This window comes from Polypterus senegalus, chromosome 2 (assembly GCF_016835505.1).
Source record: "Polypterus senegalus isolate Bchr_013 chromosome 2, ASM1683550v1, whole genome shotgun sequence".
Taxonomy (NCBI): Eukaryota; Metazoa; Chordata; class Cladistia; order Polypteriformes; family Polypteridae; genus Polypterus; species Polypterus senegalus.
The window spans coordinates 209,063,653-209,087,734 of record NC_053155.1 but is presented as its reverse complement, the minus strand read 5'-3'; the positions used below and the strand labels follow the sequence as shown (position 1 = coordinate 209,087,734).

Sequence of the window (24,082 nt, the reverse complement as noted above, 5' to 3'; positions counted from 1 at the left end):
AAACATATTTCTGTCGACCAAATAAAAATTACTTATATTTAAAATTTAAATAGAACTTGAACAAATATGATAATTCATAATACCCACGCAGCACTAAGTGCACGTAAGATTAGGAGTCATCCGTTTTAACAAGCAGCGTATTGCACTGATACAAAATATCGATATAGATATACATATTTAGATAGATATAGATATATATATATATAGATATATATAGATAGATATATGCAGTACATATAGATATATAGATATATATATATATACATAGATAGATATAAGTGTATGTAAATGTGTGTCTGTATATATGTATGTGTGTGTGTATATATATATATATATATATATATATATATATACACAGTGGTGTGAAAACTATTTGCCCCTTCCTGATTTCTTATTCTTTTGCATGTTTGTCACACAAAATGTTTCTGATCATCAAACACATTTAACCATTAGTCAAATATAACACAAGTAAACACAAAATGCAGTTTTTAAATGATGGTTTTATTATTTAGGGAGAAAAAAATCCAAACCTACATGGCCCTGTGTGAAAAGTAATTGCCCCTGAACCTAATAACTGGTTGGGCCACCCTTAGCAGCAATAACTGCAATCAAGCGTTTGATAACTTGCAATGAGTCTTTTACAGCGCTCTGGAGGAATTTTGGCCCACTCATCTTTGCAGAATTGTTGTAATTCAGCTTTATTTGAGGGTTTTCTAGCATGAACCGCCTTTTAAGGTCATGCCATATCATCTCAATTGGATTCAGGTCAGGACTTTGACTAGGCCACTCCAAAGTCTTCATTTTGTTTTTCTTCAGCCATTCAGAGGTGGATTTGCTGGTGTGTTTTGGGTCATTGTCCTGTTGCAGCACCCAAGATCGCTTTAGCTTGAGTTGACGAACAGATGGCCGGACATTCTCCTTCAGGATTTTTGGTAGACAGTAGAATTCATGGTTCCATCTATCACAGCAAGCCTTCCAGGTCCTGAAGCAGCAAAACAACCCCAAACCATCACACTACCACCACCATATTTTACTGTTGGTATGATGTTCTTTTTCTGAAATGCTGTGTTCCTTTTATGCCAGATGTAACGGACATTTGCCTTCCAAAAAGTTCAACTTTTGTCTCATCAGTCCACAAGGTATTTTCCCAAAAGTCTTGGCAATCATTGAGATGTTTCTTAGCAAAATTGAGACCAGCCCTAATGTTTTTTTTGCTTAACAGTGGTTTTGCCTTGGAAATCTGCCATGCAGGCCGTTTTGCCCAGTCTCTTTCTTATGGTGGAGTCGTGAACACTGACCTTAATTGAGGCAAGTGAGGCCTGCAGTTCTTTAGACGTTGTCCTGGGGTCTTTTGTGACCTCTCGGATGAGTCGTCTCTGCGCTCTTGGGGTAATTTTGGTTGGCCGCCACTCCTGGGAAGGTTCACCACTGTTCCATGTTTTTGCTATTTGTGGATAATGGCTCTCACTGTGGTTCGCTGGAGACCCAAAGCTTTAGAACTGGCTTTATAACCTTTACCAGACTGATAGATCTCAATTACTTCTGTTCTCATTTGTTCCAGAATTTCTTTGGATCTTGGCATGATGTCTAGCTTTTGAGGTGCTTTTTTGAACTCAGGTGTGATACACCACACTTAGGTTATTTTTTAACAAGGGGGCAATTACTTTTCACACAGGGACATGTAGTTTTAAATTTTTTTTCTCCCTACATAATAAAAACCATCATTTAAAAACTGCATTTTGTGTTTACTTGTGTTATATTTGACTAATGGTTAAATGTGTTTGATGATCAGAAACATTTTGTGTGACAAACATGCAAAAGAATAAGAAATCAGGAAGGGGGCAAATATATATATACACACACAGGGGTGTGAAAAACTATATATATATATGCCAGCAACACTCATGACAATGACAAAACAATTACATTGTCAATCATGTTATGTTATTATTAAAATGTTTCCTTTTCTTTTTCATTACTTCTTTAACACACTACTTCTCTGCTGCAAAGCGTGGGTATTTTGCTATATATGTATATGTATATATGTGTATATATATATATATATATATATATATATATATATACATATATATATATATATATATATATATATATATATATATGCATGTATATGTATGTGTGTGTCTGTGTCTATATATATGACAGCAACACTCATATCAGTGACAAAACAATTACATTAACAATCATCTTACACAAAACAATTACATTAACAATCATCTTACGTTATTTTTAAAATGTTTCCTTTTCTTTTTCATAACTTCTTCAGCGCGGGTATTTGGCTAGTTGTTTTAATAAAAGCACTTTGCACTTTTTCACCATCCCCTTGCTTTACCGATGAGGTTAGCAGTGAGGCACATTACCGACGGTGTAGGGTTCAAGGGCTTCCCGGCAGCAGATGGGAGCATACAGCAAACCTGTATCGTCACAACATGATTTTGTGTTTTTTTCATGTAAATTTGAATTGATTGTTGAAAAGTATGGAGGTGGCATGCGTATCCGGGACATGGCTGTTTCATACCGTTTGCCGAGAATGACGGTATCTACGATTGTGAAAAACAAAGATGTTATTAAAAAGTAAAGTGAGGTAAAATTTTCATTTTTTTCATCTAATTGCTTTTGTATTTATGTATTTTAGTATTAAGCAGTGTTTAAATTATTTTCTACAACCCCATCAATGTATAATATGCCAATAGCAATAGGATTTTTTATTTCATGGGAACGGATTAATCATTTTCCCATTATTTCTTATAGGAAAAATTTGTTTGGTATACAGGTTTCACTGTATGTATGTGTGTGTGTATATATATATATATATATATATATATAGTGGTAGATAGGGGACGCTCTCGCTCCCTTGAACCCCTGTCCACGACACCAGGTAAAAGTCCAATTGTTGACTTTATTTTGTTGCCACAGTGTACAAAGCACACTCTCCACCACAATACTCATATAATAACAAATACTACAATAATAAACACAATAAACCAATCCTCCAGCTCCCAGACGCGTTGCCACCCTTCCACCCAGCTCAGCTCGCCGTCTGGGAGCTCCCACAGTCCTTTTATATTCCCTGACCTGGAAGTGTTCTCAATCCCCAGTCCATGTGATCCTCAATCACTTCCGGGTCAGGTAAAAGTTCTTTTCTTCACCCCGGAAGCCTGTCGCTCTTCCTATGACGAACGTCCGGGTCATAGGGCACAAATAAGTCCTCCGTCCTCCATGCAGGACCCTCTTGCGGCCCCTGAGGTATCCAGCAGGGCTGAGGATAAAAACTACAGCATCCGTGATTCCCTGCTGGTCTTCGGGGCACCTCCATACTGCAGGGAGGGCTCCATCTGGCAGCCTGGGGGTATTGGCCGGGATGACAAGCCGGCCACATCTCACAATATATATATTCCTTCATTTTAGTCCACGGAAGTCTTAGCATATTTCCATTGGGTTTTTCTTAAGACAAGTGCAAATTATGATTGCCTAAGATGCTTTAAATGTTTCTCCATCTTGTTTGCTTGATATTAAATATTGCAGTTTAAACTTCCTGAAATATCTGATGCACATTGTTTTCAAAAAAAAGTTTTTCATAATTAGGCAGATGTTAGTTTTGCATAAGTTCTAGGAGAATGATAATTAATTTATTGTTTAATACAGAACACCAAATTCAGCCAACAGCCAAGAAATTCCTATTGAAATGATAAACCAGCTTCGAGAGGCAGTGGAGCTCTTACAAGACCCAAACAGGTAGTCTGATTTAAACATTATGTATTTAACAGTTTTCTTTCCATTAAGGTTTTTTAACAAAACATCCCTGATCATTTTTATTTTGTGTCTGGTGTATTTATTTAGTTTTTAGCCAAAAGTAGTGCTTTGAAATTGAAATTTTGGTTTAATTACTGATTGTTAAGTTGAAAGATGCGCTTCCTACAAAATATTGCATATCAGTATTTAAAATACTTGATACAGAAAGTAAAAAAATATATAATTCAAGCAAATTAATTTTAGTGTACCTCATTTGTAATGCAAATCAAGTAACCATAGATAAAAGAGGGACTAAATGTATTTCGAAAATTCCATCTTGTTACCTATTTTAGTATTTTGGTCAAAAGAGACCTGTGCAATGTTATTATTCTTTATGTAGCAAATTTTGTCAAAGTGACTTACATTTTATTTCATTTAGGAAGTTCAGGATATCAGATACATTAATCAGAATAATGAGGTATTCAAATTTGTTAAAAAGAAACTTAAATATTTGTGTTAAGCAACATGTTAATATATCATAGAGAAAACAAATTAAAATACAGCAAGACATGATCTGTGATCAGTTACCTTGCACGTCAGTGAAATGCTTCCATCCCATCTTAACCTCTTATTTCAAAGTATACATTTAAGCATGTTAGTGCCCAAATTATAGTCCTAGTATAAAAAGAAAAACCTCAAAGTCTTTATATAAGAAGATATAGAAATTCATTTTTTGGAGATTTAATCTCATCAGTTGTTACTTTTACTTCTTTTAGATTAAATATGAACATAAAACTAGGCACAGGGGATCAGATATTCTCTCAGGCTATGGACCTACCAGATTCACCTCTAAAGTAAGTATGTTTTAAGATGCACCCCAGAATCTTGACAATATATACAACATGAGAAGGAGTGCAAACTGATGATTATCGCATTTTTACTTTTTATTTGTTAATAGTGGGCAAATGATACAGGGCCTCCCTAGGTCATACCAGGTAAGTAACTTGAATTTTATAAAAATGTATTCAAAATGTTGTGAAGTACTAAACAATACCTTATTTATACTTAGGAATCTCTGATGATTTGGATTCTATCTGAACATTAAAGTAAATTATATCCACATAATTAATTTTAAATATACCTTATACAATATTTGTCAACTTGTTTGTTGTAGAGTTTTCTATTATCAATTGCCTTTTTAGACTTATCTGTATTGTGACATTAATATTTTTACATAACCACACTAACTAAGTAGCCTCTAACATATTGTAGAAAGTGTGGTTTAATTGCTAATACCAACTGAAACATCATGATAGCAAATGCATGTTTTATGAAATTCCAAGGTATGTTAAAGTGCCTTTGATGTATTGGTAAACATATTTTTCATAATGTATGTATTGCAGAGTTCATAATATGGTCCTTTAAGGTCTTACTGAATGAAGAAAATAATGTATTTATTAAAAGTGGTTATAATTTCAGGGTTTCTGTTACTGCATTTATTGAGACTGTGCAGTGAGAAATATGTGAAGTCATTCAGTACATGATTTACAACTTTTTAAATGTGTTCAGTTGTTTGAAAATAGCATCCTTTTAAATGATTCTTTAAGGAAGAGAAAAATGTCACATGGTTCAGATCTTGTGAATATAGTTACTGTGGAAGCACTGGAATGTGTTTGCAGCAAGAAACTTTGCAACAGACTGTGCACTGTGAATAAGTGCATCGTTTTGGTTCAGGGTCCAGTTTTTGGTCATTTCAGGTTTAAGAAGTTCTGATGCCAAAGAAACTAACTCTTCAGCCTATGGTCAGCCCTTGTTTCCATACATTGTCTTTAATTCTTATATTGTTTTTTCTGTTGCTCTTTTGTGAAGTTTCACACAAAAATGCATAGTAATTTATCTTAATAGTATGTCATTAGTATAGTTATCATTAATAGTTATTACATTTGAAGTAAGTTCAGATTAGCATTGCATTTGGGAGTATCCCTTATACACAAATGTTTACTAGTTTTTACAATTGATTTGTTGATGCCCTTTGTAATTTACAAGTGACACACCCTTTGCTGAAAAATAGGTTCTTTTACTTCACAGCCTAATGTTACCCCAGAAATGTTTCCACGCACACATCAAAACAAGTAGAAGATAAATATCAGGTCTTGACTCTCCAGTTGTGTCTTAGTGGCTATGTTCAGAGGGAAACTAAACTATTTTAGTCTGCGAGTGTGAAAGCAATGAAGGATGGGAAAATTCTCTCTTCCACTTATTCAAATAATATTTATAAAAATGAGTTCAGTAAAAATATTAATCTATATATGCCCCTTCTCCTCTATATCAAATACCGTAGAAAGTTCTTGGCAACATGAAAAATCTTGTGTGGTCGTTAAATTGTCAGAAAGGGATTTGCAGTACACTGCACTCACTCTCCTCACTGGATGTTCCTGTAGAATGTATGTATGGCTAGTATAATACAATAAACGGCACCAATATACTTTCTTATTAAAAAAAGCGGCACACATAGGGAAATCTGTGAACTTTAAGACCTTTAATAGTGATGCCTGCAGGAGACTTTGTGATAAAGTGATGAGTAGAAACCACTAAAAATTCTAGGGAAAAATCTTTCACTTTGAAATTTTTGTTTCCTTTTTACTTTTGGTTTCAGTTACTTTTTTGATTTTTGCTGAAATATCTTGTGACACTTTCTGTAGCAGACCTTTGCTCATACTGTACCTGGCTTTTCTTTTGTAAACACTCCTAAAATGCATTCACTACCTCCAACTCACTTCAAGTAAAATTTTGTCCAATTGGGTTTTACTTCCAGTCCAATAAGGACATAATACATTATAAAATTTGTTAAATTTTCTGATATTAATATGGCTTTTGGAAAAATGTGTTTAAAGTTTACATAATGTAGAGAAATGGGTAAAGCTTTCAGCGATTTATTTTAGATTATTTGAATTTAAATACAAATTACATTTTTAGAATTATTTTACATATGTTCATTTTTAATGTACATTATTTTTTTCTAGGTTATTTTAAACATTTGATTTATTTTCTATTGGCAAATAATTCATGGTTCTAGCAGCTGTGACAGATAGAGGCTGTATCGCTCCCTTGAACCCCTGTCCAAGACTCCAGACATCAGGAAAAAGTCCACAAGTTGACTTTATTTATATGCCACAGTGCACAAAGCACCCTCTCTTCCACTATACTCATATAAATCACTAATACATATACAATCCACCACTCCCAGACGCGTTGCCACCCTTCTACCCAGCTCAGCTCAACGCTCTGGTGTCTCTCTCAGTCTTTTATAGTCCTTGTCTTGGAAGTGTTTTGCCCCCTCTGTCCACGTGACTAGGAACACTTCCAGGTCAGATAAAATCCTTTTTCTTTACCCCAGAAGCACGTCATTCCCCTTGTCCATGTGTACTTCTGGGGCATAGGGAAAATAGTCAATGCTCCTTCCTGCAGCCCCTTCTAGTGGCCCCCGTGGTATCCAGCAGGGCTGTAAAGGAAAACTCCAACGTCCATAATTCCCTGCTGGCATTCGGGGTACCTCCATGCTTCAGGGAGGGCTCCACCTGGCGGTGTGGGGATATTGGCCGGGATGAACGGCCGGCCATCCATCACGGTACTTTCCTCCCAGAGAAGAATTATAATTCGGAGTGGCCTACCCCAAGAGGGAAGTCTTTCTCCAAGAGGACGTTCCGGTCGAGCCTTGACTAATCTTTATATCTTGCTCCCTGGAGAATCTAGTGGGAATATTAGACCAATTCGCCAGCTTGTTACCCTCTCTCCAAGGACAGTTTTGCCAAATGTGGCCCAACCTTCGGCATCCGTAGCACAGCCTCCGTCCTCCTGTTACTGTCCCCCTGCGGGACTGAAAACAATTGGGAAACGTTAGGTCCGCCCCTTTTCTTGCTGGTAAAGAAACCCCCGCCGCCTCTAACGGTTCACTCTCTCTTTTTTCATTCTTGTCAGGAGAACCCCGTTTTATTTTCGGGATCTCCTATTTAATCTGGGGTTTATCTACAGTTTGGGTCTCTATTAATCGAAGAGAGCCCTTTTACTGTCTGAACCCCTTTTGTTTTATAAATGACCGGTGGTGACGTCTTTAGGGCCGCCTCGCTCCGAGAGTCAGCACTGTCCAGCTGCTCCGGATTGATCGCCCTTCCCCCGGCCTCTTTTGTAGGGCACACATTTGTCTGGCACCCGCTATTGATTAAACGCGGGCCCTTTTCACTTTGCGTCCCTATTTCTTTATATACGGTATGGGTCTCGCTTACCTGTACCGCCGCATTTGTCATTATGGGAGGCTCCCCACCAAATCGCCACATGTACTTCCTCACCTTCTCTAACGGTGCTTTGGCTGCTGCTCCCTACTCCCCGACGATCTTCTTGATGCTCGTCAGGACCTGTAAGAAACTTTGTACGGGCTCGATCAGCTTCTTGTGTTCCCGCAAGTCAACAATATTATTTACTTCGGCTGTAGGTAGGCTCACTTCCTCATTTGCCTTACCTGCCGACCGGGAGCCAATAAGCACGCCCGCTTCTGGCACGTGCTCTGACGGGTCTTGCGGAGGCTTCTGGGAATTGGAGTTCTTTATGTTGTAGGACCGGGTCGCCTCCTTCGGCGGACTGTGGTCTGTCTTTGTTAATTTGTTAACCGACCGATCAGCCATTTCCCGGCCCTCCTTACCTTCTTGTAGGGTGAGTGGTACTTTGCTCTCCTCCCCCTTCGCCTTTGGAATGTCTGAGTCTGTCTTCTTGCGGGCAAAGGTAGAAACAACGGGACGTGAACCTTCTCCTTCCCACAATGCACCGGGTTGGATCGCGTGTCCCTTGCCGGCACCCGACTTGTGGAAGTCTTTTGTCTTCCCCACCAGCTCGACTGAGAGTGTACCGCCATCTTCGGAAGAGTTGTCTGCCTCCCGCAGAGCCTCCGGATGACGTTCTCCAAGGTATGTGCACGGTACTAAATAAGATGTTTTAAAAATATGTTCGTTAAATTCGCCGGCACATACCTCGGTGTTTTCCTGTTCCTCCGGAGGCTTCTCCCGTGCTGCACGGCCGCTCTATACACACTCCCGGGTGTCGGCCATGGTGAGTAGATCTCCTCCGCTGGTGCTACTACTTGGCTTCAGCTTCTTCTTTCCCATGACGGTGTTGAAGAACAGGGTTTCTAGCAATGGTGCTGCGTGTTCTGACGCTGTCGTCTTGGGGTTCTCTGCCCACAGAAATTTTTTGAACAGATCCTCTGCCAAAAAGACGACCAGAGTATCCTGCTGGCTACGCCACTGTGACAGATAGAGGCTGTATCGCTCCCTTGAACCCCTGTCCAAGACTCCAGACACCAGGAAAAAGTCCACCAGTTGACTTTATTTATATGCCACAGTGCACAAAGCACCCTCTCCTCCACTATATTCATATAAATCACCAATAATCACTAATACAAATACAATCCACCACTCCCAGACGCGTTGCCACCCTTCCACCCAGCTCAGCTCAACGCTCTGGTGTCTCTCTCAGTCTTTTATAGTCCTTGTCCCAGAAGTGTTTTGCCCCCTCTGTCCACATGACTAGGAACACTTCCGGGTCAGATAAAATCCTTTTTCTTTACCACGGAAGCACGTCATTCCCCTTGTATATGTGTACTTCCGGGGCGTAGGGAAAATAGTCACTGCTCCTTCCTGCAGCCCCTTCTAGTGGCCCCCATGGTATCCAGCAGGGCTGTAAAGGAAATCTCCAACGTCCATAATTCCCTGCTGGCATTCGGGGCACCTCCATGCTGCAGGGAGGGCTCCACCTGGCGGCATGGGGGTATTGGCTGGGATGAACGGCCGGCCATCCATCACACTGCATATTTATTTCCAAAATTGCATTCAGCTGTCAAATATTGATTTTATTCAATCTTATAAGGGTAGGATTGTAGCAATAATGCATAATGTTCTTTAAAACAAGGTAGCTACTATTACAAGATTCCTCAAAGATCATGAAGTCTTTACATTTCTAGATGTCTCCGTTATTAGAAAGAGGGCACAGGCCCTTCCATTTGACAGTGCTTTTAAACAATGTTATTTCATTCGAAAAGCAATCTAATTTTTATTTTATTGATTTTGCACATCACATTACACAGAGATCATTCAAGGATTTGATAAATAATAACAGGTAGAGGTGGTGGGTTAATCAGTGCACATAAGGTATTTCTTAGCCCAATGTCTGTTATACTTTATTTAATATGATTGATGTACTGTATTCAGTCCATCTTTTATCATCTATTATTATTATGTTTTATTAGTTAAGGTAAGAAAGCAATATTTTGCTTCGTTTGATTCAGATATGGAGTAGATGAAAATGGATAGATTTTCACATCCCTTTGGATCTTTTCCTACATCTGCTTTATTAGTGTGCCATGATTCCCCTGTTTCTTGAAAATGTCCTCTGTCACTACACTACTCATTATGCCCTCAATGTGTTTGTAAAATAATATTATTTCAGTCTTTGTTTAAGTTAAATTACTATTGATTCTGATTTAATGGTTAATTTTGCCAGAGATCATTACAAATTGTTTCACAGAGTTAGACCATAAAGGTAGAATAATTGTACAGCCACTATTTTGTTGTATTGTACTATAAAAAGGCAAGTGTTGCTGATAAAGTGTAATTACAAAATGATTCACTCTGTATACAGTAGGGACACAAGGAAATAATGTGTAATATGTGATTGGATAATATTTCATAATTTAAAGTGTAACATTAAAGTACATCAGTTCATGTTTGACGTATAGAATGGTGAATTACAACAAAAAGTCAATCAGTCAGTCAGTACCCAACCTGCTATATCCTAACACAGGGTCACGGGGGTCTGCTGGAGCCAATCCCAGCCAGCATAGGGCACAAGGCAGGAACAAATCCCCGGGAAGGGTACAAAGCAGGAACAAATCCCCGGGCAGGGTACAAAGCAGGAACAAATCCCAGGGCAGGGCACACACACACACACACACGGGACAATTTAGGATCGCCAATGCAACTAACCTGCATGTCTTTGGACCGTGGGAGAAAACCGGAGCACCCAGGGGAAACCCACGCAGACATGGGGAGAACATGTGAACTCCACGCAGGGAGGACCCAGGAAGCGAACCCAGGTCTCCTTACTGCGAGGCAGCAGCACTACCACTTTATCATCTTATGGATTGCACATAATTAACTGATTTAGACATTTCCCCTGTTAAAAATTTTTGATTTGGAGCAAAGGCTCAGAAAATCCATCATGCCACCTTAATCTTGCAGTTTTATATATATATATATATATATATATATATATATATATATATATATATATAATACACACACACATACTGTATACTGATTTCAATCTGAAGAAATGTAGATTGAGGCACTAGACTCATAGGACTGGGCCAACTAATTTATGTGTGTTAATCATGGACTATGAGTCTACTGCCTTAATCTATGCTTCATCTGATTGAAGTGAATTCAGCTGAGTGCAACTGCAGTTTACATTTCCTATAATGTCATTCAGGACACGCTCTCAAGGGTATTATTCTTGACATTCCCATAACAAGACCCTTGTCATGTGTGACAATGAAAATGCATTGCATTTTTTTATTCCAGTACATGACACAATAACCTATTAAAAGAAGTTTTATATTAAAAAGAAAAAGACTGATGCATGATATATTAAGAGCCCATTGACTCTTACAAATAGGGAAGTAGGTGATGGTATAACTGTGGGGGTTTCAAACTTAAGATGTGGAAGGCCAGTGTGTCCTCTTTATTATTCTGATTTAATCCTGCTCTTATTTTGTTATATTAAAGAGGGCATGTTTAATGGACTTGATTGAGATGAGTACACTCCCTAACATTCTCTTTTATTTTTCTTTATTTTTTCCATTTCAATCTTTTTTACATTTTTTGTTAGTTTGTCCATTGCCTCAGTTATACATCATTTAGTATATGATTCTCAACTGCAGTACTAATGTATGTGAGTGTGTTTAATCTGAAGCAGATGTTCACTGTTGTCTTTGCACCCCTCAATATCATTCTAGCATGTTCATCTTCATCTAATTGGTTCTTCTGTATAACTGTTTTTCCTTCTTCCATGATGATTCTACCACAGTATAATTCTTGAGATATTAGCAAGATCATTTCTTGATGTGTTGTTCTCATAGATTTTATTAGATTTGGCATTTAGCTTCAAAATACATTTAGCACATTTTTTGGTTCTTTGATGTCGGTTTGCTACAAATGTTGACATGGGTCAATTTTCATATCCATATATTCAAATATATTTAGCATAAACAATGAGAAATCCTTTACTCAGTCTTGCTGAGCTTCATATTGGTCTTAATAAGATAAAAAAATTTATGGGATTTTCAAATCCTCTCTTTATTTTTTTTGAAGCCTTTCAGTGTTAATAACAATTTTAATAATACTGTATTTGCTTCACTTATTTATCTAGATCTGTAAGACTGACATTTGCTCTTATCTTAAAACAAATCTTCAGAAGAATCTGAAGAAGGATTTTTTGCCCATTTGATATAATTTACTGAGTAAAAACAAAATTCCATACAATTCTAAACCTCCACAATCAAATACAGAAAAGGTGATTATAAGCGTCTTTGTCTTCCTGTTTATCACATTGTGTCTTCCAAGCATTTAATGTAACATCAAAGATTTCATTTTTTATTAATTGTTTTAATCTCCATATTTTAAAGCTGTACTTTGCATGGGGTACACTCCCTGCAAAAGAGCCTATTTTTAGCCTAAAAACACACACCAAAAAACAGGCAGCAAATGATAAAACATGAAAATAAGCAGAAGATGCCACTTCATTTGACTTTTAATGCTAATTTAACTTTTTGTGACAATTAGTTGTAGGGGTACAAAAATGCAGCACATCATTAGAATAAATGTTTTGGTAAAACAGTAGCATGGCCTGGAGCATGGAATTTGAATGCAGATAAATTGTGCCATAACTGAGTAATTTAAAATGTCAAATGTCGAGGGATACAGACCATGATTTAGAAAAAGCATACGACCTCTGTTCAATATGTATAGTGGATTGTGCAGGGGGATAAGTGCTTCTACAGAAGGCGTTAATTCAGTATGTCTCAGTGAACTGGAAATTTCTGTCAGCTGACAATTGGAAAAGTAAAGCCTTGGCATATGGTTACTTTATCTCATGTATCCCACCATCTGCAGACCCTGGTCTATCAAAAAAATATTCATTATAATTTGCCCCACAAAACAGAAATATTGAAAGTGAAGAGAGAGCTGCAGGAGATTCTTTCCACACTTTACAAATAATTATTGTATTCCCAATATGAGTAAACTATAATATTCCCAATATAGCATAGAACAATTCAGTTTAAACCATCAGCTTAAATGAACATCTGTGAAAAATAATGTTAGCATCTGCTGTACACCTGTGAATAAGAGAACTACATGTACAGTGCATCCGGAAAGTATTCACAGCACATCACTTTTTCCACATTTTGTTATGTTACAGCCTTATTCCAAAATGGATTAAAATCATTTTATTCCTCAGAATTCTACACACAACACCCCATAATGACAATGTGAAAAAAGTTTACTTGAGGTTTTTGCAAATGTATTAAAAATAAAAAAAATTGAGAAAGCACATGTACATAAGTATTCACAGCCTTTGCCATTAAGCTCAAAATTGAGCTCAGGTGCATCCTGTTTCCCCTGATCATCCTTGAGATGTTTCTGCGCTTAATTGGAGTCCACCTGTGGTTAATGCAGTTGATTGGACATGATTTGGAAAGGCACACACCTGTCTATATAAGGTCCCACAGTTGACAGTTCATGTCAGAGCACAAACCAAGCATGAAGTCAAAGGAATTGTCTGTAGACCTCCGAGACAGGATTGTCTTGAGGCACAAATCTGGGGTAGGTTACAGTAAACTTTCTGCTGCTTTGAAGGTCCCAATGAGCACAGTGGCCTCCATCATCCATAAGTGGAAGAAGTTCGAAACCACCAGGACTCTTCCTAGAGCTGGCCGGCCATCTAAACTGAGCGATCGGGGGAGAAGGGCCTTAGTCAGGGAGGTGACCAAGAACCCGATGGTCACTATGTCAGAGCTCCAGTGGTCCTCTGTGGAGAGAGGAGAACCTTCCAGAAGGTTCTGCAGCAATCCACCAATCAGGCCTGTATGGTAGAGTGGCCTGACGGAAGCCACTCCTTTGTAAAAGGCACATGGCAGCCCGCGAGGAGTTTGCCAAAAGGCACATGAAGGACTGTCAGACCATGAGAAACAAAATTCTCTGGTCTGATGAGACAAAGATTGAACTCTTTGGTGTGAATGCCAGGTGTCATGTTTGGAGGAAACCACGCACCGCTCATCACCAGGCCAATACCATCCATACAGTGAAACATGGTGGTGGCAGCATCATGCTGTGGGGATGTTTTTCAGCGGCAGGAACTGGGAGACTAGTCAGGATAAAGGGAAAGATGACTGCAGCAATGTACAGAGACATCCTGGATGAAAACCTGCTCCAGAGTGCTCTTGACCTCAGACTAGGGCGACGGTTCATCTTTCAGAAGGACAACGACCCTAAGCACACAGCCAAGATATCAAAGGAGTGGCTTCAGGACAACTCTGTGAATGTCCTTGAGTGGCCCAGCCAGAGCCCAGACTTGAATCCGATTGAACATCTCTGGGGAGATCTTAAAATGGCTGTGCACCGACGCTTCCCATCCAACCTGATGGAGCTTGAGAGGTGCTGCAAAGAGGAATGGGCGAAACTGGACAAGGATAGGTGTGCCAAGCTTGTGCCATCATATTCAAAAAGACTTGAGGCTGTAATTGCTGCCAAAGGTGCATCGACAAAGTATTGAGCAAAGGCTGTGAATACTTATGTACATGTGATTTCTAAGTTTTTTGTATTTTAAATAAATTTGCAGAAACCTCAAACAAACTTTTTTCACGTTGTCATTATGGGTGTTGTGTGTAGAATTCTGAGGAAAAAATGAATTTAATCCATTTTGGAATAAGGTTGTAACATACCAAAACGTGGAAAAAATGATGCGCTGTGAATACTTTCCGGATGCACTGTATCCATACTTAGATGACTGGCTGCTAGGAGCACAGCATGGAAATAAGGGCAGATGCCAATGGGAGTGAAATGTTTCAGTCAGTAGGACTAGTTATTAGTTAGAAAAGAAAACACAATCTTGTCTCCTCAAAACTAATTGGTCACTTTGGAACCTACTACCAAAGATCTTTTAACTGAATTAAAATATATTAAAGATACAATGTGGAGAGAGATGTACTGTACCACATGTAGATCTTTTTACAAAGCAAAAAATGCAAAAGAACAACTTTTCTGCTCAAAGACACCAGGGGCCTCATGTACAGTATAAATGGTGCGTACGTACAAAACTGTTGTGCATGCCCATTTCCACGCTAACATAGCAATGTATAAAAACTAAACTTGGCGTAAAGCCACACACATTATCATGGCAACTCAATCCCTGCCATATGCAAGTTCACTGTTTGGTTTTGCAAACTGGTGGCACCCAGCATCAAAGCAGTGCTACTGTTCCCCTGTGGTTTCCCTTTACTTTTTAGATTCATATCCCTTACATGGCTTTATCAAATGAACTGAAGTTAACTGCATATCGTTTATTAGTTTAAGGAATCTCATTGTAATCAACCCATAGCTATATAATGGTGCACAGAATGACCAAACTATTCCAAATACTATAGCTGCTTTAGCGTTGTTAGTGTCAGTGCATCGCTGAGTATTTAAACCACTGTATCTGAGTGTGGAATCACAGCTGTACAGCAGGTGATCAGATTAGCGTGATACAGCATCTAGCACACGCTGTCTCAGCCATGTGCACAGTCTATTTGAACTTTTCACATACAGTACGGCAAACGCTTCAGAGCCTTTCCTGTAGGGACCTCGCAGTTCAGAAACAGTTTCATCCTAAGTGCTCTAAACGCACTCAACCAGTCCATCAAGTGTTCCTGGTAGAACTGTTTGCACTTATAAGTACAATCATCTCACTGTAAACGTACACTACAGTTATAATATTGCACAACTTGAGTCACTTTATAAAGCATGTATTTACATATGAAGACGACTCGATTTAGATTTCCAAGTACTATCTTCTTGGAGCTCTTGATTTCATTTTTAAAATTAAATGTAGTAAAGCATGTTTATTATATTATACAGATAAGTTTTAAACTTCACTAAAATAATGTATATTGTTAATAATTAAACATGTGAGGACATGGTGGACAGCGGCAGTGATGAGCTGACGCCCATTCAGGGATTGTTCCTGCTTCACGCTGTATGGTTGCTGGGATTGGCGCAACCCAGGATGGATAGATGGATGGAATAATTAAACATGTACTACAAAGATATTTCAATGTTTCATTAAAGTTTTGAAGAATCAACGTTCTAAGCTTACAGATGGCTTGGCATCTATTACATAGCTGAAGGAAGGACAGGAATTGGAGGTTAGTATGTTTGAGAGAAACAGTACTGCTGCAGTAAATTATTTCATCGAAGGTTGCGCACGTCGCAGCAAGCATCTTGCGGGAAGAATGAACAATCTCTGGACAGGGCACCATCTCATTGCCAGTACTGCGCCACCGTGTCCCCATGTTTAATACATGCTTTAATCCCTGTCATTATGAAAATGATATCAAGTATACATCTTAATATTTAAATTGTTCACAGAGCTGTAATATCATGAATGTAATGTATTCTGTGTCCTGTCGGCGGAAGAGAAAGCCCGTTTAAGAAGCATGTAGTGATTCACACACAAAGAGCACATAGAAAGAAGCTTTTAACGTGCTACTTTAGTTACAATGGGATCTGCGAAACTAGTAAATTAAACGATTTTAAGATGAAGTTTATGATGTTTTACTTTAATGACAAAATAAACTACGTGATTAAAGTGGAAATTTCAAGATTAAAGTTGACATTTGGACATTTTTTTCAACTAGTGCTGGGCAGTATACCGGTTCATACCAAAAAAAACATATTTTTTATTTTTGTTATGATATGGATTTTTCTTATACCGCAACACTGGTTTAAAAAAGGGGGGACCTTTTTCACTGCTGCAACGCTAAACACACATGCAATATGCGTTAGTGGAGGTATTGAACGGTGAAAATGTACAGATAACTTTCTGAAACTGAAGCTGTAGCAGACAATAAAGCTGAACATAATGACACAGAAGAACTTTTGCTGAAAAAGGAGCCATGTCTGTTGTCTGGAAATACTCTGGTTTTAAAAGGTCGGATGTAGACCATTATGTTCAAATGTGTGAATACTGTTTCTATACTACTGGATAATACTGCAAGCCAAGTTGTACTTGTTTTATTTTATTTTTTTCAATATTGTGTAGTGTACCTGGGTACTGTGTAATAGTGTGACGACGTGTTGAATTTATTCTTGACATTTCCACTTTAATCTCGATGCTTATGACGAGAATAAAGTCGACAATTTGACTTTATTCTCAATATCTCTACTTTATTCTCGCCGTTTATGCCAGGATTAAAGTCAATCATAATTTGTCATTAAAGTAGAACATCGTAAACTAAACTTCATCTTAAAATGAATATATAATTTACTAGATGTGTTAAGTGTTCTCCGAGCCAAGTTAATCGATACGTGCTTTTTAAACTGACTTCCTCATGCACTAAGAGGAGGCGCAGACAGAGATCACCACACAGAATACATTAATTTCATGATATTCCTGCTCCCTGAACATTTAGAATGCTAAGATAAATACTTTATCATTTTCATGATGAAATGTATTAAAGCATGTGTTAATCATGTGGGGGCACAGTGGCGTGGAGGGTGCACTGCTGCCTTGCAGCAAGGGGTTCCCGGGTCTTCCCTGCCTTGAATTTGCATGTTTTTCTGGTGGGTTTACTCCGCGTGCTTCAGTTTTTTTCAAAGTCATGTAGGATGTGGGGTTTTGTTATGCTATACTGACCCTGCTAGTGTATGTATTGCTCGTATTCACCCTGCGATGTGCTGGTGCCTCGTTCAGGAATTGCTCCTGCCTCACACGCAATGCAGGCTGGGATGAGTGCCACCCTGAATAGATGTCATAATTACACAGGAATAATGAAGATTTTTAAAAGTTCTGAACACTCTGTGGTCTAAGACATTTATAGTGTGGTGATTGGTTGTGTGGAGAAAGAAAAAGGAAGGATAGGAACTGGGGGTTTGGTACGTCAGACAAGAGGCATGCAATAAAGAAAGCCTGTTCAGAAGAACATCCATTGAATTCTGTGTTCGTGTCTCCGACCACCAGATCACAAACCCAATATTTACACAATATTTAATTTAAACCTGTGCGATACCCATTCATACATCCAGTTTTTTGGAGCCTTGTGACACTTGCCATAAAGTTCTCTGCACTGAACATACACCTGGGGAACCGTTACTGTGAGGGAGCAGCACTACCGTGCATGTTTAATACCTGCTTTAATGCATTTCATCATGAAAATGTATCTTAGCATTCTACATTTTCAGAGAGCAGGAATATCATGAAGTGAATGTATTCTGTGCGGCGATTGTTGCCTGCGCCTCCTCTTAGTGCAAGAAGAAATCAGTTTAAGAAGCGCGTAGCGATTAACAACTGAGTCGAGGAACACTTAACACAAAGCATTTAATGTGCTACATTAACTTATGACGGGGTTTGAGAAAATCTAGTAAATTAAACATTGATTTTAGGATGAAGTTTAGTTTACGACATTCTACTTTAATGACAAAATAAACTATGAGAATAAAATGGAAATGTCGACTTTAATCTTGACATAAATGGTGAGAATAAAGTAGAAAAGTTGACTTTAATCTCGACATAAGCGTCAAGATTAAAGTGGAAATGTCGAGAATAAAGTCAACATGTCGACTTTATTCTTGACATATAGTTTTTTTTTTCTTCACTGTGTCCATATTCTTTTTTCTTCACTGTGGCCCTAATACGCTGCCATAGGGCTATACCCCGAATAGCATTATAAATGCAAGTTGCAGTTTTATTATTTATGTATATAGCTTAGCTTGAAGCAAGATCCATATTAATGCAGTTTGCCTTAATGATGTTTCAGTTGATAAAGATGTCATCACCAAGTTGCACTTGTTTTATTTTATTTTATTTTAATTTGGTGAATACTGTGTAATGCACCTGGGCTTGAAGACTTGGAAGTAATAGTATTACTGGAAGTTGCACTATTTATTTTATTGTTATTAGTTATTAGTTTAAATATTATGCAGTTTAATGATGGTAAACTGTGGTGGGCTGGCGCCCTGCCCGGGGTTTGTTTCCTGCCTTGCGCCCTGTGTTGGCTGGGATTGGCTCCAGCAGACCCCCGTGACCCTGTAGTTAGGATATAGCGGGTTGGATGATGGATGGATGATGGTAAAGTTGTTTAAAAAGTCACTTTAACATGTCAGTGCAAAGAGATTGTTAACATTAACAAAGTGTAGTTGGTTTACAAAAAATATTTACTATTTATTCCTTTTCTAAGACATTTTCAGTGCAATACAACTTTTGACAAGCACCTCTGGATATTTTACTAAGTCTAACTGCCTCTTTGGATGGTTGAAAATGTGTTGTCAAAATTTTAGTTTGTTGTTTGCAAACTTTGTTTAATGTGTGCACATTAAAATGTTTTTTTGTACAATGTACAATTCTCATGACAGTGGAATAGGTTATTCTTAGCCAGTCTACTGCAGTAATTGCAGTAGAAAATGTGGTTAACATCCACTCATGCACGGGAAAACAATACCGTCCAATACCGTGAAACTGGGATAATTTTGAAAAATACCATGATATAGAATTTTGGTCATACTGCCCAGCATTATTTTTAACTGTGTCCCTATTTTGTTTTTGTTTTTTTTTCTCTGTACTCTAATACGCTTTCATATGACACTCAGACAGTTGGCTACGACTCGCCTTTTAATGGCGACTTTGACATCTGACCACTTCTTATTGATTTCCCACACTTTGTGACTTTCTAAACTTGAACTTTCGAGTTTCTCCGCCAATCTGTTACTCGATCAACTTCCTTTTGTTGTTTATATCAGTGCTTAAACAAACAAATAGTACGTTTTTCCTTGCCTCCACTTAGTAGTCGCTGAAATTCTTCTTTTTTCCCCTCAGCTTTTGCCATTGTCTTTTCACAGAACACAAAATATAAGGGGCTATTTATATTGATTTGCATATTCACAGAGTCATAATTCTGGGAGTAGTCTGAGAGTGGCGACAGGCGCATGCAGGAGCATTACATTTCAAACAGACTGGGATTTATATAGCGGAAGAACATGGAAGTTAGTGTAGGAACAGATTTATTCATTTGGATTTTTTTTTGTGCATATGCACATTTCTGCTTTTGTCCGTACGCCATATTTTAGTGTGAATTCTATGCACGGCATTATGCATGAGGCCTCAGGTGATCAATCACTTCCTGTGAATACTTTCTTAATAACATGTGAGGAAAAATTGCTGCATGACCACAACAAAGGCAGTTCAAACAGAAAATGGTGTTGCAAGATCAAATAAAACACTGCACTCCAAACCTGCATAGGTTAAATAGTCAGTATATCTACAGAACAAATGAAAAGTTTAATGAAAATATTAAAAAAAATTATTTAATGATGATGTTTTAGATATTATCTCAACTTTCTGAAAAGCATCTGCACAGAAATGTTACAGAATGCAAACCATATTAATTTTCCATCTGAAATCACCTTTCTGTTTTTAACATTATACTCTATTTCAGTCTTAGTAGTAGGAACAAAAACATGAGACAAAGCCTAACACAAGAATTATATACACCTATGGAAAAGCATCATTTGAAGAACTGATCAACAAGAAAGTAGATTTTGGTAGTTATAATATTAGCAAGAAGAATAAGTGAACTTAAACCTAATATGAACACAGTTGTCCAAAAATAACATTTTTTGCAAAGCAAGCCATTTCTTTTAAAAAATCTGAAAAGCATTTCATCTCTCACATCACATTTTCATTCTTTTTAGCCTCCACCACACACTTCAGTTACACATAAATGGTGTGAGAAATGTTCCAACAAACTATAATTGAACAAGTTATTAAATCAGCTGTTCATTTCAGTAATACCAGAAATGCTACTTGTTGAATTATCCAAATCATGATGAATCCCATGGGAATGTAAATATTCTGTGAACTAGAAAGGGAAAACTATGTAAAACAATAACATTTATTTCAGAATTACTGCAACATTTGTGCACTACTTGCTTCCATCCATCCATTTTCTTAACTTGTTTCATCCTGAGCAGGATCATTGGGGAACTGTAGCCTATCAGAGCAAGCATTGGGTACAAGGCAGGAACAATCCCCAGATATGGCAACAGTCCATCACAGGGGCAAACACACATATATACACACACTAGGGCAAATTCGGCATCACTAATCCAGAATGTGTTTCTATTACTAATATATATTAAGTGCAGCAAGACATCCTTACGAGTAGTATATTCTAGACCTGACCTAGTCCTACTTTACAGGAGCAGTCTATGTCAGCAGTTAGTTTGAAGAATATTGTAAAGTGCTGTGGAAACTGAAACTGATATAACCGTTCTTGAGCAAATAATAAGAGAACGAGGGAAGTATACTGTATATAGGGCTAAACTATGGAAATATGACAAAGAAATACAACAAAAAAGGTCTGTAGAATCATGCTCCCACTTCAGATGTTTCTCATCTTTCTGAAATGTAAGGCGTGCAGAATAATGTAAAATTGTTAGGAAACTTTGCTGTTTTTGAGAATGAATATGTTAAAATAATGAAAATATAAAACAAAAAAGACAAATGCTAACAACTTATATGCATAAGTAAAATATCAATTCATTTAAAGTCTTAATTGATATGATGTTACTATTACTGTTATTGAAATACAGGGTGACACAGAAAAATGGGAACTTTTGAAATGCGTAGTGGCAGCCATGTACAGTTGGTAGCACTGCAGAACAGGGACCTTGAGCTGTAAACAATCTCGCCATTTAGTAATCATGGATCAGTGGAACGGTCAACAGCGTGCTTTCGCCATAAATTATGACAACCATAAACGAGGACAATGAATTTCTGGACAAGCTGTGGATGTCAGATGAGGCCCATTTTCATCTCACAGGTTACGTGAATAAGCAGAACTATCGTTACTAGGCAGACAGCAACCCTAATGAAGTTCATGAACGCCCTTTACATGTCAGCAAGGTGACAGTATGGTGTGCAGTTTCTTCACAAGGGGTCATCGGACCTTACTTTTTCGAAAATGAAGAGCGGATCACAGTGACTGTCACTTCGGATCGTTATGTTGAGATGTTGCAATCTTTTGTTGCACCTGCATTGAACAGTTTTCCACAACTTCATGAAACCTGGTTTCAACAGGATGGTGCAACATTGCACACTGCAAGGCAATCAATGGCACCTGTGTGAGAATTTTTTGGTAACCGTGTCATCTCAAGATTCTGTGACATTCCCTGGCCCTCAAGATCTCCAGATTTGTCCGTTTGTGATTTTTTCTTGTGGGGCTACCTTAAGAGTCGGATCTACATGACTCGGCCAAGGACACTGAATGAATTGACGAAATTCGTGGTATCCCAGCTGAGATGTTGCAGCGATCAATGGGGAACCTCAACAGCACATTGGAAGAATGCATACGTACAGGAGGACGCCATCTACAGGACATAATTTTCAGACATTGATAATTTGGATTACTGTCTCTTAAAAGGCAAGTTGTAGTGGTTCAATTGCTGTCAATAAAATTTTTTTTTTGGATTCTTCTATTTTTATTGAGTTTTTCAAACGTTCCCGTTTTTCTGTGTCACCCTGTATATTTTATTCACATGTTATATTATTGTATATTTTAACATTTATAAATTGGTTAAGGCACTACCCTTTTTTAGCTTTGATATTTGTAGTTGTGAAGACTAGGGGTTCCTCTATTATCTCACCCTGTAAGGAGACTGCCTCTGTGCCAGACATTGTGGGTTTGCTGCTGACCCCCAGCAGTTCACCACAGTGCAGATCTAGAAATTGACATGCTTCATTGTGCATGTCAACAGCAGTACTTGCCATACTAATTTGAAAGAATGTGAAATTGTTCTATATTGTTCATGTAAACAGCTTTTAAAGAAACCTTTGTACATGTTTTCGTGCTTCAATTTACACAGTGTGGAATACGCCTGTTTAGTCAAAAAATGAATGAATGCATTGAATACTGAATTGAGACCTGTTTGAAACTGTTGTACAGCTTTATTGCACTTCTAGTTTATTGAGTTTTCCCTTCTGAACGCCATTTTCACAATTTAGACATACTGTATTGTTTTAATTATACAAATTTTAAATATATGGTTATACATGCGTATGTGTGTTAGTTTCCTTAATACCTATGTTTGATTTCTTTAGAGTAGTTTAATGTAATAGTTAATTTGTGCCACCACCACCTGATCAAAGCACTCTGCAGTCCTTACATTGATGGAATAAAGACCAGAGGTCCACATGACCATCATTGTCTAATTCTTCCGTGTGAATCCTGAAAACCATGAGGGCCGATTTAGATCATATATGTTAGATAGGATGCCTAGTGGGGGGCTGGGCGGTCTCGTGGCCTCTAATCCCCTACAGATTTTGTAATTTTCTCCAGCCGTGTGTTTTTTTTTTTTGTTTTGTTTTTTCTATCCTCCCTGGCCATCGGACCTTACTTTATTCTTTGTTAATTAGTATTGTCTAATTTTATTTTTATATTCTTTCTTCACCTTGTACATCATTTGTATGAAAACATGCTATATATATATATATATATATATATATATATATATATATATATATATATATATATATATATATATATATATATATATATATATATATATATATATATATATATATATATATATGTTATGGTTGTTATATTATTGATGTTTAAAACATTTCAGAATATTTTAACTTAATTTAAGAACACTTTTTAAAAAGATCTCTCTAGCAGCTCCAACAGTGCTCCATAACCTACAAAACTAAATGAGTGCTCATATATTATCTTGTCTTTGCATTGGTTCACATTTTGGGATAAGTTTTTTTTTATCTGTTGTTTAAGTTAAACATTAAGAACTATGTTCAAAAAGTCTACTGTTAGCTCTTTATCTTCACCATTAATATTTCCAAAAGCAGCTGTTAAATATTACATCATGTACAGACGTGTTTGCAGATATTATGCATGCAAGAAGCTTGGCAGATTCAACAGTTTAACCCCTATGTGTAAAGAGAATTTAACAATCCATAA

At 37.6% G+C, this 24,082-nt stretch overlaps 1 protein-coding gene across 7 annotated transcripts in view; it reads left to right on the top strand.

The window, feature by feature from the left end:
- lrch1 (leucine-rich repeats and calponin homology (CH) domain containing 1) overlaps positions 1-24,082 on the top strand; it is a 254,974-nt gene that overhangs the window by 165,045 nt on the left and 65,847 nt on the right. For all 7 annotated transcript variants that reach the window (XM_039745251.1, XM_039745248.1, XM_039745249.1 and 4 more), the window contains exons 11-13: positions 3,667-3,756; positions 4,530-4,607; positions 4,712-4,748. In XM_039745251.1, the coding sequence (XP_039601185.1) occupies positions 3,667-3,756; positions 4,530-4,607; positions 4,712-4,748 (205 nt within the window). The remainder of the gene's footprint in view (positions 1-3,666; positions 3,757-4,529; positions 4,608-4,711; positions 4,749-24,082) is intronic.